The sequence below is a fragment of the Rhincodon typus genome, chromosome 26 (assembly GCF_021869965.1).
Source record: "Rhincodon typus isolate 14 chromosome 26, sRhiTyp1.1, whole genome shotgun sequence".
NCBI lineage: Eukaryota > Metazoa > Chordata > Chondrichthyes > Orectolobiformes > Rhincodontidae > Rhincodon > Rhincodon typus.
Window position 1 is genome coordinate 12,258,312 of NC_063357.1, and position 18,206 is coordinate 12,276,517.

At 41.5% G+C, this 18,206-nt stretch overlaps 1 protein-coding gene across 1 annotated transcript in view; it reads left to right on the forward strand.

Annotated features, from left to right (window-relative positions):
- rap1gap2a (RAP1 GTPase activating protein 2a) overlaps positions 1–18,206 on the forward strand; it is a 276,300-nt gene that overhangs the window by 212,571 nt on the left and 45,523 nt on the right. Inside the window, exons 5-9 of the mRNA XM_048612744.1 lie at positions 6,036–6,080; positions 8,541–8,573; positions 9,517–9,729; positions 14,601–14,704; positions 15,858–15,936. Coding sequence (XP_048468701.1) covers positions 6,036–6,080; positions 8,541–8,573; positions 9,517–9,729; positions 14,601–14,704; positions 15,858–15,936 — 474 coding nt within the window. The remainder of the gene's footprint in view (positions 1–6,035; positions 6,081–8,540; positions 8,574–9,516; positions 9,730–14,600; positions 14,705–15,857; positions 15,937–18,206) is intronic.

Here is an 18,206-nt window from a genome sequence, read left to right on the forward strand (position 1 = left end):
ATGCTGCCTAGCCAGCGACGTCCTCATCCCATTAATGAATAAAGGAAGAAAATCCAATAAGCTGAAAATTTGAAGTCAAGTTAGTTCTGTTCCTCCAGTAATGGAGGCATGGAGCTTGCTGCTGACCTTGAAGAAAGGAGACACCGGATATAAAAAAACGTCTGTGGTGCAGACTTTGCAATAAAATCAGAGTGTTGCAGGAAAAGACAGAGCGGGTTAGAAAGTTGTAGCCCTTTTTTGCTCTTCACTTTAATTGTTTTTCCTGAAAGTGCAACAAATGACTAAATTTTGGATTGAAGCTAACAGCAATGTGATTAAACTTTCAACAATTTATTGTAATGTATTTTCTTAATTCCACATGTGACAAATATGTTAACTTTTCTAGATCAGTGTTTAGTAGTAATTACGAAGTCATGCTTGTTATTATCCCAGTTTTCCTCATTCGCGAGTATGTTTTTGAAGGAAGCGGTTCTAAGGAAGAGTCACCAGACCTGAAATGATAACTGTTTTTTCTTCACAGATGCTGCCAGACCTGCTGAGCTTTTCCAGCAACTTCTGTTTTTGTAGTTATTTTCCTTTGACTATTTTTTATTCTAATAGACTGCTATTGCTTCCTGCTGGCCTCTTCTTGTTGCTGAAACCTTTATGCTGACCCTCTGAAACCTGGAGATAAAATCTAGATAGATATGTGTGTATAGGCAAAACCATATGCCGATTATGCAGCAAAAGTATGCCACCACATATTGGTAAAGACAAGAAAAAAGGGGTGCTGCATATTAAGGTATATATTGATATATTGTATATTAAAAGTTCCTCAGGTTAACGTACTAGAGCCAAACATCTTCAGCTGCTTCATCAACCCAATTTGCTCTGGAATAAGGTTAGAAGTGGGGATATTTGCAAATGATTGTACATAGTTCAGCACCACTCATTACACCTCTGATAATAAAGCAGTCCATGCCCATTTGTGGTAAAATCTGGCAGCATCCAGGCTTGGAGCAACAAGTACCAAGAAAAATACAAGTGCCAGGCAAACGTTCATTTCCAACAAGAGAGAATCCAGCCATTGCTTGTTGATATTCAACGGCCTTACCATCACTGAACCCTCTACTGTCATCCAGGGTCAAAATATTGTTTTTCTCCCCCCTCAGACTCTCCTTGAGTTTTCTCATTGGCTAATTTTTGATTTTCTGGATCTACATTTCCGTTTGTACTAACTCCTTCATTAGGTGAGATACTGTCATGTAGTAAAATTAATTTCTGCATTTGTGTTGTCAAATGAGATATTTAGACTCACCCGGAAGCCGAACTAGAAAAATTAATCAATATCTTCAATAAGCATTGACCTGACATTAAACATAAAGCCATGACAAACAAGGAAAGCTTACATTTCCTAGATACCCAGTATTTAAATTAGAACAAGACAACAGACATGGCTTAGCATGAAAAATTTTCTTTCATTGACTGACGTACACTTCATTAAAAGGACGTCAATTTGCGATGATATATTACCTGTGGTTTCAGGGTATCCTGGCTCCCAGTTAACTAAGTATTTCTTTGTTAACAGGCTCCCCTTGACAATAGCCCTCCCTCCCCCCACCTCTACAGTCACTTGCTTCTCCCCTAGCCTCTTTCCAGCCACCCATTTTGTTCCTTACCTGGCAGACTGGCTGCTCCCCAGTCTGACCCAGCAGACTTGATCCAACCAGCCTGACCTGGCAAATGTGCTGCCTCCCTCCACGTCCCCATCTGGCAAGTGTGTGCTCTCCCTGAGCATTTCCATCCTTATGCCCCAACACAGCTCAGATTAGCACCACTTCTCCAATCTCAGAGTCTTCTTGCTGATCGGTTTCGCCTGTCATCAGTAAACATGGGCAGGGCGAAAGAAGGGCCATGTGATTGGAGGAGAAATTCCTTTCAAGTGGTGATGGAATACTCTTGCCTGCAGCTCCAACAACACTCAAGAGACCTGATGCCATTCGTAACAAAGCAGCCCGATTGCTTAGCACCCGTTCCACCACCTTCAATGTTTACTGCCTTCACCAGCGATGCACAGTAGCAGCAATGTGTGTACCATCTACAAGATGCACTGCAGCAACACACCAAGGCTCCAACGGCAGCATCTTCTAAACCCAGAATTGCTACCACTAGAAGGACAAGGGAAGCAAATACAAGGGAGCGTCACTACCTGCAAACTCCCCCTCGAACAACACTCCATCCTGATGTAGAAATGGATCCCCGTTCCTTCACTGTCATTTGGTGAAGATCTTGATACTCCCTGACAGCATTGTGGGTGTCCTACTGCAGCAGTTAGTCATTGTCATAGTCTCAGTGTCACACAGCACGGAAACAGACCCTTTGGTCCAACTTGTCCACGCCGACTGAGTTTCCCAAACCAAACTGCTCCCACTTGCCTGCGTTTGGCCCATACCTAAGCCTTTTCCATTAGAGTCATAGAGTCACAGAGCATGGAAACAGACCCTGCCGTCCAAATTACCCATGCCAACCAGATATCCTAAATTAATCTAGTCCCATTTACATGCATTTGGCCCATATCCCTCTAAACCCTTCCTATTCATGTACCCATCCAGATGTCTTTTAAATGTTGTAATTGTACCAGAGTCCACCACTTCCGCTGGCAGCACATTCCATACACGCACCACCCTCTGTGTGAAAAAGTTGCACCTTATATTCCTTTTAAATCTTCCCTCTCACCTTAAACCTACGCCCTCTAGTTTTGGACTCCCCTAATCTGGGGAAAAGACCTTTGCTGTTCACCCTATCCATGCCCCTGATGGTTTTATAAACTTTTTTAAGGTCAGCCCCCCTCAGCCTCCGATGCTCCAGGGAAAATAGCCCCAGCCTACTCGGCTCTCCCTATTGCTCAAACCCTCCAACTCCGGCAACATCATTGTAAACCTGAGTTCAGTATTACCTTCTCCAGGGCAGTTGTGGATGAGCAACAAATGGCAGTCTAGCCAGCAATGTTCACATCTAATGAATGAATAAATATGTAAATAAATAAATAAAGTGAATAAATAAATAAACATTACTTTTATGTTGGATAATATTTCTGCCTATATTGTGACCTGACATTCCTGCTACAACTTTTTCGGTGCAATTCCTGCGATACTGGTAGGAAAGAAAGTAGAATATGAAGAGCTATCTCTGTCTACTAATCACCATCAGGAGTTTTCACCATTGCACACATTTGCAGATCTTTGAGTAGGCAAAAAAATTTAAGCTCAAACCATCAGGCACAATGCTCCTATTAGGTACATTTTGAAGGATTTTCAGTTATTTCTTCGAAAATTTACTGAGCAATGGACTACTGCGCCCCAGTCTAACTAACAATGCTATACTTTTTTTAAAGCAATTTTCAGGAATTGAAAATCGAGTTGCTCGCTGTTGGAGGATTGACGTGATTTAAAAGGATTTTTGCAGCTATTTTTTCAGCTGCTTTAGTTACCCTTTACCCTTAAACATATCTGAGGATTATTTGAAGTATTTTTAAAGAACATAAATTTTAAAAAGCTGCCCAATTGCATTGGCTTATGGCAGATTTTAGCCTTGATGTGCAAATACGCTTGAGTGGAAATCGAGAAGGCAGAAGCACCTTTCAAAATACATGCAGATTTGAGGGCAAATTGTACTGGAATCACTGATAATACGCAAAGCAGAAACTCACTGTATTGTGTATGGATATATTATAAGAATTTATTTGTAAAATAAATTTCAAAATCTTGTCACACAAGCAAACAAAAACTTTTATCATCTAATGCTCCTTTAACAGACTGTATATAATCTCCCCTCTCATTGACTTCCATTTGATACGTTCAGATAAAATATTCCTTGATTCCCAAAAGCAATCAACAGCGGTCCAAGTTATTTATCCATCCTTACATTTGCACTATCAAGTCTTGAGCTGCAGTTTTCTGGATAGAATTTCTTCTTCTAGCCAAAACCTAGGAATAGGGAAAGCCATAGTGTCGCCCAATACATTTTGGTTTTCGACATGTACACCTCCTAAATGATTTCGCTGACAGCAGATTAGTTTACAAGGTCATTCTCTACCTCAGCCTGACTATCTCCTGCCGTTTTGCTCAGCGTAAGGAACTAGAGAGAAGGCAGCAGTTTGAGTAATCAAAACGTAACTCAAGACTGAAGGCGTGAGGTAAGGTCGAAAGGGAACGTAGCCTGACTTTGTCACTTCGCTGTGTGAAAACAAAGACTGAAATCCAATATGAAACCCTTGGGGGAGATCGAGCTTTCTCTTTCTGTTGAAAAGCACTAGATAAGAGTGACACTGGTCGTGTGCCAGGACTTGAGTTCAGCATCACATTGTACTATAATTAATCATCTAACATCAGTTGTTAAACAAAATCAATGCTTTCCAAGAAATTGTGACTAAATGCAGCAATCCTGTCTTGTAGAGCATTGTTCAACTGTTAAGAGTCCTGAGTATTAAAAGGTCAGGTTTTATCCAAGAGATTTGACTCCGTTCTGCACTGTACACCCAACTCTCAGCAGTGTTTGAGACCATTAACCATCTTTGCTTTAACACCACGACCTATCACCTAACTGGATCATGCTATATGCTTGGTTTGTTAATTAATGGGGCATTTCGTTTAGTAATCTCCAAAATAGCTGAGTTATAATTGGAGTGTGGTTGGGTGTTTAGAAGCTGCAAATGTTTAATTCATGCCAAGAGAAATATGTTGTCTTGGGTTTCGATGCAGGAAATGTGTAAGAACAAATGTTGCCAGCATTCGCTGTACTGGATGTAATGGAGTTAGGAACAATCGCAGTTAAATCAACACATCTTAACGTGACAAATATGTTGACTACGATAATAATTTCATCACCTAAGTTTTTCACAATTATAGGTGCCACATAACAGATCCATAAGCTTAAGCAGTGCTTCCAAACTCAAATTATAACTAATTCAATAGGACCTTCTGTTTCTGTGAATTCGAACAGCGTTGCAAGTGTCAGAGGAATACCATCATGGTCAGCGTTCCCTTGATATTATATACCAACCTGCTTCAATCGTTTATTGCCATTCCTTCATTATCGTTGGGCTAATTTTGAGAAATTCTCTATTTAACACCATTATCAGTACATTTCCACAAACTTTCAAGATTGCAATGATTCAAAGAGAAGGTCCATTAACTACCTTTCTGGGGCAACCAGGGATGGCTATTAAATATGGCCTCACTAGGGTCAACACATTCCCCAGAACAGAAACTGGACAGATTATGGAAAAATTTCCCACCTCCCCAGCATAATGATTTTTCTCTAATTTCCTAAGATCATACTTTTAAATACAGTTTGTCACAATGATGCAGGAGAAGCCTATTTGAAGTACAATTGGTTAACTTACATCTTTCAGATGTCTGAATGGGCATTGCATCTGAGTTCAATTCGCATCCTCCTTCCACCTGCAGCTGCTTCAGCACAATATCTGAGGGGAGGGTAGTGCGAGTGGGCACTGTGAATGAGTGAAGAGTCAACAGAATGTGAGCGCAGTGACACGGCAAATGAATGCTCTTGGAACCAGGAGGAACATTGGTAGAGCACCTCATGGATTTGGCCTGGGAATTTCTTTTTCTTTTTCACTTCATTCTCAGAGAAGTTTGCATTACTAACAGTTGAGGAAGTCAGTGTCCAGAGTTGGATAGGATGGGCATTAACAAATCTAGTTATCTTTCCCAGTCATCTTCTTCTACCTCGTCAATGAAACAGGGAACTGATCGTTGTGAGGATACCAACACCAGCCTTACATTATACGTTGCTGCCGGTTTTCCCAAACTCTATCAGTGACTGATGAGTGATGCTCTGAAAATGAGGGAATATTTGCCTCTGCTGAATTATTTATGAAATGGACACCCATACTGCTATCTAGAAAACTCTGTTTCTTCCCAATGGTAGTTCTCATGGTTTTGAGATACGGGATAGAATATGCATTGTTGGTTGACCTGTAAACTCATTTTATTGCTTACAAACAAGTCTCAACTTTCTTTTGGTTCCAACAGACTATAAAATTTGATGAGCAGAAGGACAAGAGCAACAGGTTGAAGGTTTGTTACTTACTGTAGCTCTTATTTAAATATGGTGATACTAATCTGACTCCAGGAATCCTTTATTAGGCACTGTACCCCATAGAAAACCCAAGCTGAAATATTGACTTTCTTGCTGCTCTGATACTGTCAGACTTGCTGTGTTCTTCAGTCTCACACCTATAGACTCTAATAGAATTCCTACAGTGTGAAAACAGGCCATTCGGCCCAACAAGCTGCTCTGAAGAGCATCCCACCCAGACCAGTTCCCCTACAATTCCCATATCTAACCCACCTAACCTACACATCCTGGACACTATGGGCAATTTAGCATGGCCAATCCACCTAACCTGCACATCTTTGGACTGTGGGAGGAAACCGGAGCACCTGGAGGAAACCCACGCAGACGCGGGGAGAATGTGCAAACTCCACACAGACAGTCACCTGAGGCTGGAATTGAACCCAGGTCCCTGGTGCTGTGAGGTAGCAGTGCTAACCACTGAGCCACTGTGCTGCCCTAATGGGGAATACATTGTTTGAAAAAAATATTGAAGCCCAAGTAAATCACAGCAATTAGAACAATTTATTTTTTATTTGTTCATGGAGGAGGGTGTCTCTGGCTGGGCTAGCATTTATTACCCATCTCCAATTGCCCAGAGGCCAGTTAAAGTCAACCACATTGCATCTGGAGTCACATGTAGCTTAGACCAGGTAAGGATGGCAATTTCCTTCCCTAAAGGGCATTAGTGAACCAAGTGGGCTTTTCCTGGCAATCAACAATGGATTCTTTTTTATTGAATTCAATTTCAATAAAGATTCAAATTCCACTGTCTGCTGTGGAGGGATTTGAACCTGAGTCCCCAGAACATTCCCTGGTTCTCAGGATTAACAGTCCAGTGATAATACCACTAGGCTGTTGCCATCCACCTCCACCACCCAACTTGCTGCCAAAAGAAAATAATATCAAACAGGAAAGGAAGTGTTTCCCAAATACTTTTCCCACCGTGACCCAATTTTAAGGCCTGAAAATTGTCATGACCACTCTGTGAGAGCACTGGTGGTGGTGGCCAGGGGGTAGGCGTTGATGGGGGGGCAAGGGGGAGATGGAAGGGTGCCCTCAAGAACAGGGGAGATGGGGAAAAGGGGCGGTCTGTCTGTTACAGTGGGACGTAACAGTCGTAACTCAGTCCGAGCCCCACAGCAGGTTTCGCTGCCTTCCCAAGTGTCAATCAGATTGGCCGATAGGTCTGCGATGTGGGACTTCCTGCCAAGTGATGGAGGAAAGTAGCCAGTCCAGCCAATCAGTTCTGTGGGGGCAGCCAATACCAGGGGCTTCTGTTTCCCGCTAACGCTGTTTGGGTGGTGTGGGGCAGAAATTGGGGAGCACATACCGTGAGGTTTTGGCGCACCACATTTTAGGAAGGATATATTGGCCTTGGAGGGATTGCAGTTTCTGTTTACCAGAATGATACCTGACCTTCAAGGGTTTAACGTACGATCAGAGAATACTCAAACTGATGTTGTATTCCTGGGAATGTAAAAGATTAAGAGGTGATTTGATTGAAATGTTCAAGGTAATAAAGGGAATTTTTTTTTAAAGATTCTTTCATGGCATAGAGGCATCACTGGCTAGGGCAACATTTCTTGCCTGTCCCTAATTGCACTTGAACTCAGTGGCTTGCTGGGCCATTTCAGATTGAAATTATTATTGCGCATTGGCTGGGGGAATAGTCTAAAAAATTAGTGCCAAACCTCTTCAAGGAGTGGAATTAGGAAATAATTCTCAACACAAAGTTTGGAATTCCCTTCTTGCAAATGGCAATTCTGCAATTACTCAAATTAGCAACTTTAAATATGGGATTAATATATTTTGGAGAATCATAAATCCTAACGAATATGTGGCAAAGGCAGGTATGTAGAGTTAAGTCCGTAATTTCCATCAATGGTGGAACAGGCATGAGTTGCTAAATGCCACCTTCTGCTCCAACATGCTCCAACTTGGAATTTGGTTTGTAGCTCTAATTAGGGAGCAGTTACCTGATGGTCAGAAAAACAGCAGATTTTGTTACCCATTTAACATTAATCAGTTGTGACCTGTTGTTTTATACAAAATGGGACATTCATTCTACTGCATCTGGAATGCAGGGACAGACCAGTTGGTCAAGGTGGCCAATGTTGGTGTTTCTGCTACCACACAGATGTCCTCCCACTCTTTTGCTTCTTCTCAATTCCTTGCCAGGTTTATGTTATGTTCATAACCTCTAGCTTCTTGTTTTAATGCGTGGGCTAGTTGCAGGACTTGCGCAGAATTAAGACACGAGGGGTTTTAAATATCTAGCCAACAATGAATGCTGACACCCTTTCTGCAGGTTGATAGGAAAAGGAAACCGTCCATGTTGGAGATTTTACCACATACTGTATTTAAGTAGATAATTTTGCCTTCAACTTACACAGTTTCATATGTGTTCTTGTTTTTACCAGGATGATTACATCCCCTATCCCAGTATCGATGAGGTAAGTCTATCTTAAACTCTCTAAGAATATATTCAGAGAGGCTTGCTTTTAGAAAATGAGGGAACTCATGAAGTATTTACAACTATCTAATTTGTAGATATTTCATAATATCTAGATCTTGGCGTTGATTGATTTTACCATTTCATCCCCTCCCTTAATCAGTACAGAATTAAGGTTTATGGGAATAAGGCAGGAAAGTGGAGTTGAGGTTGACCAGATGAGATATGACTTCATTGAATGGTGGAGCAGATTCAATGGGCCAAATGACCTACTGCTGTTCCTATGTCCTAAGCTCACTCAAAAGTTTCAAATGTCTCTTACGCCACTAATTTCTTTCTTCACGTTTAAGATTGCCATCTGTGGGTTTTGAGCAAATCACAAGTTTTGGTATTTGCCATAAAGTGGTCAACTGAAATTCATTTTCCTGCCAGATGTCCCTCATTGGGTGTTGCAGGGCGCATATTATGAGACCAGAATGAGAAACATTTGAATGATCAAAATTCACCAAAGCCCCAGTGATTTTCCTTCAGGGGACGCGGAAATGTTTCCTTTCTGGACAGGGTCACTTGCCTCCTCCCAGCCTTTTGCAGCCAGTCTAGAAAATTTGCCCTTTGCAATGGGAAGCTTGAGGTGTACTTTTCTGTCAAGGTGGTATCCCTATCCAAAAAAAAAATCCATCCTGGCTGCACCTGGTTGGCCAAATAGTGGGGTAGATCAAACACCACTTGCCTATTTTCAGAAAATCACTGGGTTTCTACAATGGATAACGGGTCCTCCTCATCAGGTTAATGGCCAGGCAGTGGTAGTCAATAAATGTGTCCCTGAAACATCCTTCAGTAAAACTCTTCAGAGGAGAATTAAAATGCTAAACCATCTGTGAACACCCAGCTTCTGGAAAGGATGCCTGAGGATTAATGAATGGAATGAACACTATGTTATCCAGGTCATCGAGAAACAAGGACCATATCAGTCCATTATCCTCCCCCAGTTTGGAGGCTACTGGATTGAGGGAATGGAGAATGTCACTACCCCAACGTCATCTGAGAGTAGTTTTTGTGAGGAGGACGCGGTGGAGAACCTGAGTCCCAGCACCTTTGGGTACAAGCTGGAATGCAACAGTACCGCCAGAGCCTACAGGAAGCACTTCCTCAATAAGGTCAGTGAAACAGGAAGTGATTGGATTGTCATGCAGCTTGCCTGCTGTACACAATGAAATTATCAATCAAAAAAAAAACAAGCAGTACCAATCATGTTTTGTTAAAGTTCTTGGAATCATTTTGAGAGCGATTGCCTTAGCTATTAATATTGCTACCAAGTTTTGATTTGCAAGTCTTGTGAGATGATCCCATCTGCAGTGAAATGTCATTTCTGTGGTGCTCCAGGAATGAACCAGCAGCTGGTCAGGAACTAGCGCAGGATTAGGAAATATATAAGACATATATGTTAGGCTTGAAAGGACAAATGGCCTACTCCTGTTCCAAAGTCATATAGATATGCATAAGAATTGAATTGAGTTGAATTAGCTTTATTGTCACATGTACTCAAACAAGTACAATGAAAAGTGTATAAGTTGCCACCTACAGCTCCATCTTAGGTACGAGTGTACTTAAGTACAATCCTTAGTTACAGAATAGAGAAATGAAGAAACAAGTGTTACGTTATAGCTATACGCAGTATGACCATAGGTCAGAAAAAACAAGAAGCAAAGTTAAAGCAACAAACATCAGAGTCTGTCTCCAAGGTCCCACCACAACAGACCAGAGCAGGGGGACTCCATGTGGTCTGACTACCGGCTGTATCTCGCTCCGCACCGGGCCACTGCTGTACCCTCCGCACCGGGCCTCTAGTCGCTGATGTATCCCCTTCGGAGGCTAGAAGTCGGAGGCTGGGACCGGGGTGGGAGAAGGGAGGAGAGAGGGAGAAAAGGAGAAAAAGAATGGGCGGAACAGAGAAACTTTGGAGCTGGAGCATCCTACTCTGCTGCTGTCGTACCAGAAATCGAAGTTCCATTATGTGGAGTGGATGTTAAAGAAATTATTTGGCAACAGTTAATTGAAATCGAATGTGTATAAATAACATTGCTGTATCTTGTTTTATTCAAAATGATTGTTTTCACCTCATCAACATGAGGGATGGAGCATTGTTCACATTTAGCACATTGCATCAACAGCAACCATGTTTCAGACAAGTAGAGCTACTCCAAATGCCGCACAACAGTTAGCACAAGCTCAGCATAGTTTACCCTGAAGCTACACAACTACTTATCTCTTTACACACATTCCTTTCCTGAACTATATTTTTGGCATTGGACATAATTATAGCCTTTTCTTGTGAAAATTCCTGAGCGCAGATCTTGTCACTCAAGATATTTGTTCAGAGTCCATCCATGAGTTGAAGGATACTAGCCGCGTGATGTAAAAAAAATCTTAAACTCATACGGCATACAGGAGGCCATTCAGCCAAGCATGTCTGTGATAGCACTTCGAAAGTGCCCTTTCCCCATAGACATTTGATAGGGTACATTTAACCTTTTGTTCTCTCTTTGACCAGATGAGGCTTGGGTTTCTTTGTTTAATGCTCTGGAATGTGCTGCCTGCAGGATGGAAGAAGTAAAAGTCAGAATTAGGTTTATTGTTGGTTGTACTCAAATACACAGAAAAGTTTACAAAGTTGCCCCACACAGCACCATCTCAGGTACAAAGTACCTAGGTACAAATTTTAGATACAAAATTGAGAAATAAAGTAGAGGTTACATTACCTTACAGTTATTCATAGTATAAGTTAGAAATGTAAGAAATAAGGGTAAAGTGATAAACGTTACAGTTTTTCTATAAAGGGCTTGAGTAGATCAATGCGGGGGGCTTCTACACGTGGTCTAACCAGGCTCGTAAGCCGCTGACCACCCACATCAAACGCCAGTACAACAATCATCCCTGTTCTGCTCCTGGCACACTGGCCATCCTGCTCCACTCAATCTCAAAAGTGCTTTCAACAGGCTATTGAATAAGCACTTGAAGGGGAAAATTTGCATGATGAAAGAGAAACCAGACATAATACAAATATTGGCAATAAATGTTTAACTCATTTATCCACAACAACAACCTCAGAGATACTCAAACCACAATGAAAGATCACCTAGTTTCTACTTTAAAGTTCCGTGTTCAGTGAGCAGGGATTGGTTTTTTTCCTGGAAAACCTCTGCATCCATTCGATGATATCTTCTTTTGTTCATGTCTCTTCATGAGACACTTGAACAAATTGCTAACACAGCTGATTTACTTCTTACAGACAACAAGAACTGCAGATGCTGGAGTCTGAGATAACACAGTGTGGAGCTGGAGGAACACAGCAGGCCAGGCAGCATCAGAGGAGCAGGAAAGCTGACGTTTTGCGTTGGGACCCTTCTTCAGAAATGAAGAAGGGTCCTGACCCGAAACGTCAACTTTCCTGCTCCTCTGACTTACTTCTTAACCTTGATTCCTTGAACACCTCATCTATAGCCTTAGATTTCCGAACGTTCACTTACTGATACCAAATGTTTCTTTTTCTCTTGTCCTTATTCTTATGGAGACTGCGAACCTGTACTGCCACACTATAGGTTCTTTCTCCCTGATTGGCCTGCTCTAATCTGAAAGAAACCTGCACACTCATTGACTCTCTGTATGGTTCTTCCTTTCCAAAGGAAACTGTTTCTGTCTCTGTCTCCCTGTGCTATAGGACAACAGCATAATCTTTTCTTCTCTTCCACCCTTAACTTTTAAAAGCACTGAACTAGTCACTTTAAGGGTCCTTAAAAGATTTGTTTAAATGCATCCAAGTACATTTCCAGACACCCCTCACTACTCACAGATCTTAACAATGAAGTTAAATCCTTCCTTTCTTAACAAAAGCACAATAGAAATATGAATCAATCTTAAAGCTATACAAATTTTTGTTGACATTAGAACCTAACTGGGCAAATAATAATACACCACATGTACTGCAATGGTTCAGGAAGGCAGCACACAGCTTCTCAGGGTAGTGTCCTCAGCCCAACCATCTTCATCAATGACCTTCCCTCCATCATAAGGTCAGAACTGGGATGTTCGCCAATGATTGTACAGTGTTCAGCACCATTCGTGCCTCCTCAGATACTGAAGCAATCCATATCCAAATGCAATACGATCTAGATAATATCCAGGCTTGGGCTGACAAATGGTAAGTAACATTTGCCCCACACAAATGCCAGGCAATGACCATATTCAATAAGAGACAATCTAATCAGTACCCTTTCACATCCAATGGTGTTGCCATTACTGAATCCCCTACTATCAATTTTCTGGGGAGGTTACCACTGACTAGGAACTCAACTGGACCTTCCACATAAACACAGTGGCTACAAGAGCAGATCAGAAGTCAGGAGTACTGTGGCGAGTCACTCACCTCCTGACTCCCCAAGCCTGTACACCATTTACAAGGCACAAATCAGGAGTGTGATGGAATACTCCCCACTTGCCTGGATGGGCGCAGCTCCAACAACACTCAAGAAGCTTGATACCATCCAGAACAAAGCAGCCAACTTGATTAGCACCACATCTACAAGCATCCATTCCCTCCACCACCAACACTCACCAGCAGCAGTATGTGCTGTCTACAAGAGGCACTGCAGAAATTCCCCAAAGATCCTTAGACACCAACTTGACCACTTTCATCTACATGGAGAAAAGCAGCAGATAGAAGGAAACATCACCACCTACAAGTTCCCCTCCAAGCCACTGCCCAGTCTGTCTTGGAAATATATCATGGTTCCTTCACTATTACTAAGTCAACATCCTGGAATTCCCTCCCTGATGGCATTGTGAGTCCAACCACTGCACACGGACTGCAGCGGTTCAAGAAGGCAGATCACCACCACCTTCTCAAGGGCAACTAGGGACGGGCAATAAATGCTGGCCCACCCAACAACACCTATGTCCCACGAGTGAATAATAAAATCTTCCATGGTCAATAAGTACTGGTTGTGCCACATCCTATTAATCAATAAATGGAAAACAAATGAGTAATGAGAACAGGTTGTTGTCCTCAGGCAGAAATTAATTTATGACGAAACTCCATGGATTACTCCTTCTGTGCTGTGGCTTAGTTAGTAGCACCGTAGTTCCCTAGTTAAGAAGGCTATGGATTTATGTCTCACATCAGAGAGCTGAGCAAAGAAGAAGCTAGTCTGGAACTCCAGTGAATGCACTAAGGCAGTATTAGTGTCGGAATTGTCATCTTTCTGGTGAGATGTTAAATGAGGCCTAGTCTGCTGTTTAAAGTAGTCCTGCCCCAGTGGGGAATTGCTTCTAGACAGGGAAAGGCTCCAGCAGGGAAATGTGGAAACTGATGTTTATGCTAAAGCTATAGATTTACAACAACATCCTTCTAAATCTCTAAGTCTTTTGCTACCTCACTCAACATATGGATATTGGTCTGTTAAATACCAAATGCATTTTGAAAGTATTATGGAATCTGCCTCCAACACCCTTTTGGACAGTGCATTCCAGATCAAGACAGCCAAGTGAACAGCTACATTCTAGCATTTGCGCAAGTGTACACTCGATCACATGACTCCTGTACTTCAAGCCAGTGTTGGAAGCCATTCCTCCTCATCGATGAGCAATGCCAGGGGAGATCCCCAAATCATGCCTGTGCAATAACATGCCAAAAAAAAACCTAGGGAGGTATGTGAGATGAAAATCTTTGCACACCATGTAGATAAACAAAAATTAAATCAGCTCAATTAAACATGTGCGGGCGTGCAGAAAGACAGCTGCACAGACCTGATATATAATTGTGCGACCTCAAGTTGCCAACAGATTATTGGGAAATCCCTGCTTTTCCACAACAAACCATATTTGCTTGTCAGTCAAAAGATATTTATCTTGAGATTAGAAAGAATGAAAAGCACATCCTTTAATGTAATACGTATCTGGGGAGGTGACCTCCTTAATTCAGACCGGAACAAACTCTTTAGCAAGATATGAATAACACTTTTCATTCTTTTAGGAGCATTTGAATTTTTATACCTCGTGCAGTGTTATTGGAAACCTGGTGATTTCAGTCAAGTATGACGATACTGATGGGCAAGAGTATTTGAGGATCATACTCAGGTAACAGAAGCAAGCTCTGCTGTGTGATACACAAGTGCAACAAGACCATGTCATTTCCTTTAATTCACTAGCAGATCTCCAATGAATTTGCCCACAGTAAGCCAACAGATCTACTGTTTTATTCTGCATGTTCATGGGGTAATGCTACTAAGTGTGTCAGCTGGTTGCAAGTGAGCCTAGGCTTGACATGCTTAGTAGCAGTTATGCCAGTAAGCCAAGAGGTTGTGAGTTCAAGTTCCATTCCAGGAGAACTCAGTGCAGATGCTCCTGTGCAGTGCTGAGGTTGTGCTGCATTACCGAAGGGACAGTCTTTTGGAAGAGATATTAAGCAGAGGCTTTGTTAGCCATCTGACATGGGCATCTGATTGTTTCAAAGGAGACAGGGCAATTGTACCTGGTGTTTAGATTAATATCGCTGAACGAACATCACTAACAAAAGGTCATACTGCTGTTTGTGGGAGCTTGCTGTGTGCAAATTGGTTACCATGTGTCTTACACTACAACAGTGAACACTCCTCAGAAGCACTTCATGAGCTCTAATGCACTTTGGGAGATGCTGTAGTTGTGAAAAGCACTACATAAATGCAATCCTTTCTCTAAGTTAGATATTAATGCACAGTTGCATTTTTGTGGCTTCTCCATTTAAGAACCGTGCATTCACATGGTTGTAATTTGACGTAAGAAACTACTGCAAAATGGTTTCTTTAACCCAGATTAACAGTAACCTTTGTTATAATGAGCAGTCATGTATTATTACTGAAGCAAGTGATGTTATGAGATGTGACACCCTGTGAGCTTCTATTCTTGCACTGTGTTGGCCGATTGCCCATCTGAATGCCAGGATTTAGCTTTAAAAAGTTGAAGAAGTGGCAGAAACAGGGGTTTCTGAGTGATGACAAATCCTTGATCCTGGCAGGGTCTGAGCATCTCACAAATTTTATGCAACAGGTTTGCAGTCCATCTGTAACCATCCCAAAGCCTGTGCATATTTGATACCTGTATCAGATGGAAAATAGGGTTCTGACAGTCACAGGTTATTTGGTGTTAAACAATTCAACCCCTAATGGGCTATCCTGTCTGTTGACACTGAAGAAGTTGCATGTTTCAATTTTAACCACATACAACTTTCATTCAGACTTCTGTTTTTCTATAGGTCCAAATCGAAAACAATCCATGAGCAGCTCCCACTTGATGGAGTATCACGACTTCCCAGCATTCCACTGATAGCAAAGGTAAGCTGGGTCATTACACTAAATCATTCTGTTCTTTACTTCAATGTTTATTTATAGCCACTGATACCTTTGTCAGACTAATAAATTGCTCCATTGATATCTATTATTGGTTTATAGTTATTTCCAAGGGTTGGGTAAAACAAAGTTGACACATCAACCAACCTCATCTCAAAGAGCAAGCAGGGCATTCAATACTGAACATGATACAAGGGCTCAGGGTAGGCAATTTCTTTGCAAATTACATCATCTGTGAGTGATGCTACAAGAGACTTCTCTTTAATATGTTTTAGATGTGATTCCCTTAGCCTCAATGTTTCCTGAATAAATAGCTTAGCTTAAGCTTCTGCATTCCCTGAATAAATAGCTTAAGCTTCTGTAATCTTCCTTTGTAACCCATCCCTTTTAAGAAGCTTTATTTTTGGGCTGTCAATTAATTGGAATTAACTTCAGTAGCTAATATTATTTTTCTGTGGTCTTTTTGGGTATGTATCAATCACAGATGTTGTGTCATGCTTCAGAAGTGCAACTTAATTGAACGCTACAGAGGAATGCTAGAAAGAAAGGAATACAAGGATATCTTGATAATATCTTGATAACATTGATGGCTAGTTTTGTTGAGTAGCATGTTTCTATGCTCTAAGTGTGATGGAACCCTAACCAAGTTAGTCTCTTCATTAGTTCAATAGATCTCTGTGTGGAGTTAGAGTGGTTACAGCTGAGGAGACAAAAACTAAGTCTTCATAGCTCGGCTGGGAATCTGTTGGACAACTCTGTAGTTTAGTTCAATTAGTATAACAGAATGAGCTCCAGAATGGGACATCCACCAAACCTTCACAACTCATCACATGACCAATATCACACTATTGATTTATGACCAGAGTCTGCTTTCTGAGCAGTTTGTCTGCTTTTATTTTAACGTAATTTGACAAACATTTATTAAATCTTAAAGCCCATTGTGTCTCTCTTGGCTCTTTGACAGACCCATTCTGTTAGTCTCAATTCTCTGCTTATAACTCATGACCTGCATTTATTTTTTCCTTTCGAGATCTATCTATCCCCATCCCTTTTCGAGAGTTATTGTTGAATCCGCATCCACCACTCTTTCCATGTGTTCTATCACAGCAACTCACTGAGTTAAATCATTTCCCACTCTGGTTCTTTTACTAATCAACCTGAACTGAAACTGTTGGAAATATTCAGACAAAAAATGCCAAGAAATGACATGGTGCCAGATACACCACATTTAAATTTATTGACGCTTAGACCAAAGACATAGAAACAGAGTTAGACCATTCAGCCCATCAGCACTCCTCTACCATTCACTGCCTTTTCACAACAGCCTATGATTCCCTTACTGATTAAAAATCTGTCTGTCTCACCCTTGAATATATTCAATGACCCAGCCTCGACAGCTCTCTGTGGGAAAGAATTCACAAGTCTGTGATATAAGAAATTACTCCTCATTTTTGTAAGTGGGTGACCTCTTCCTCTGAGATTATGCCCTCTGATTCTAGACTCTCTCACAAGGGGAAGCTACCTGTTAGCAATTGTCTTGTCAAGTCCCCTAAGAACCTTAAATGTTTCAATAAGGTCATCTCTAATTCTACTGAACTCCAGCGAGTAGGTGCCCAACCTACTCAGCCTCTCCTCATTAGACAATATCTCCATGCCCAGAATAAACCTAGTGAACTACCTCTGAGCTGCCTCCAATGCCAGTATATCTTTCCTTAGGTAAGGGGACCCAAAACTGTTCACAGTATTCCAACTGTGATAGTCTAACTAGTGCCTTTTATCCATAATGTGGTGACAGAACACTTTCCACCATATCTTTCTATATATAAGTAATTTTTTATCTTAATCTTTCTGTAGACAATAAATAAATAACACATAACTCATAATAACTCATAACAAACAGGGAGAGATAAGAAATTCTGAAAACGAAAGAATAAGACTTCACGGAAGTAAGAATTAAATTGAATTAGAGTTATCCTTTGCTGTCACATATGCTCAATGAGTACAGCGAAAAGTATACGTCGCCACTTACCGCACCACTTAGGTACAAAGATACCCAGGTACAGCTTCTTTACTTACAAGATCTTAGAAAATGGAGAAATAGAATGGCCAGCATTGCGGAAATAAAAGTTCAGAACAATTGTCTTCCCACGCAGACCACACTGGGGCCCAGCCTCCAGCCGTGCCAGGTCCTGGCTCCAGACCACACTAGCACCCTGCCTCCAGCCCACACCAGGCCCTGGCTCCAGACCACACTG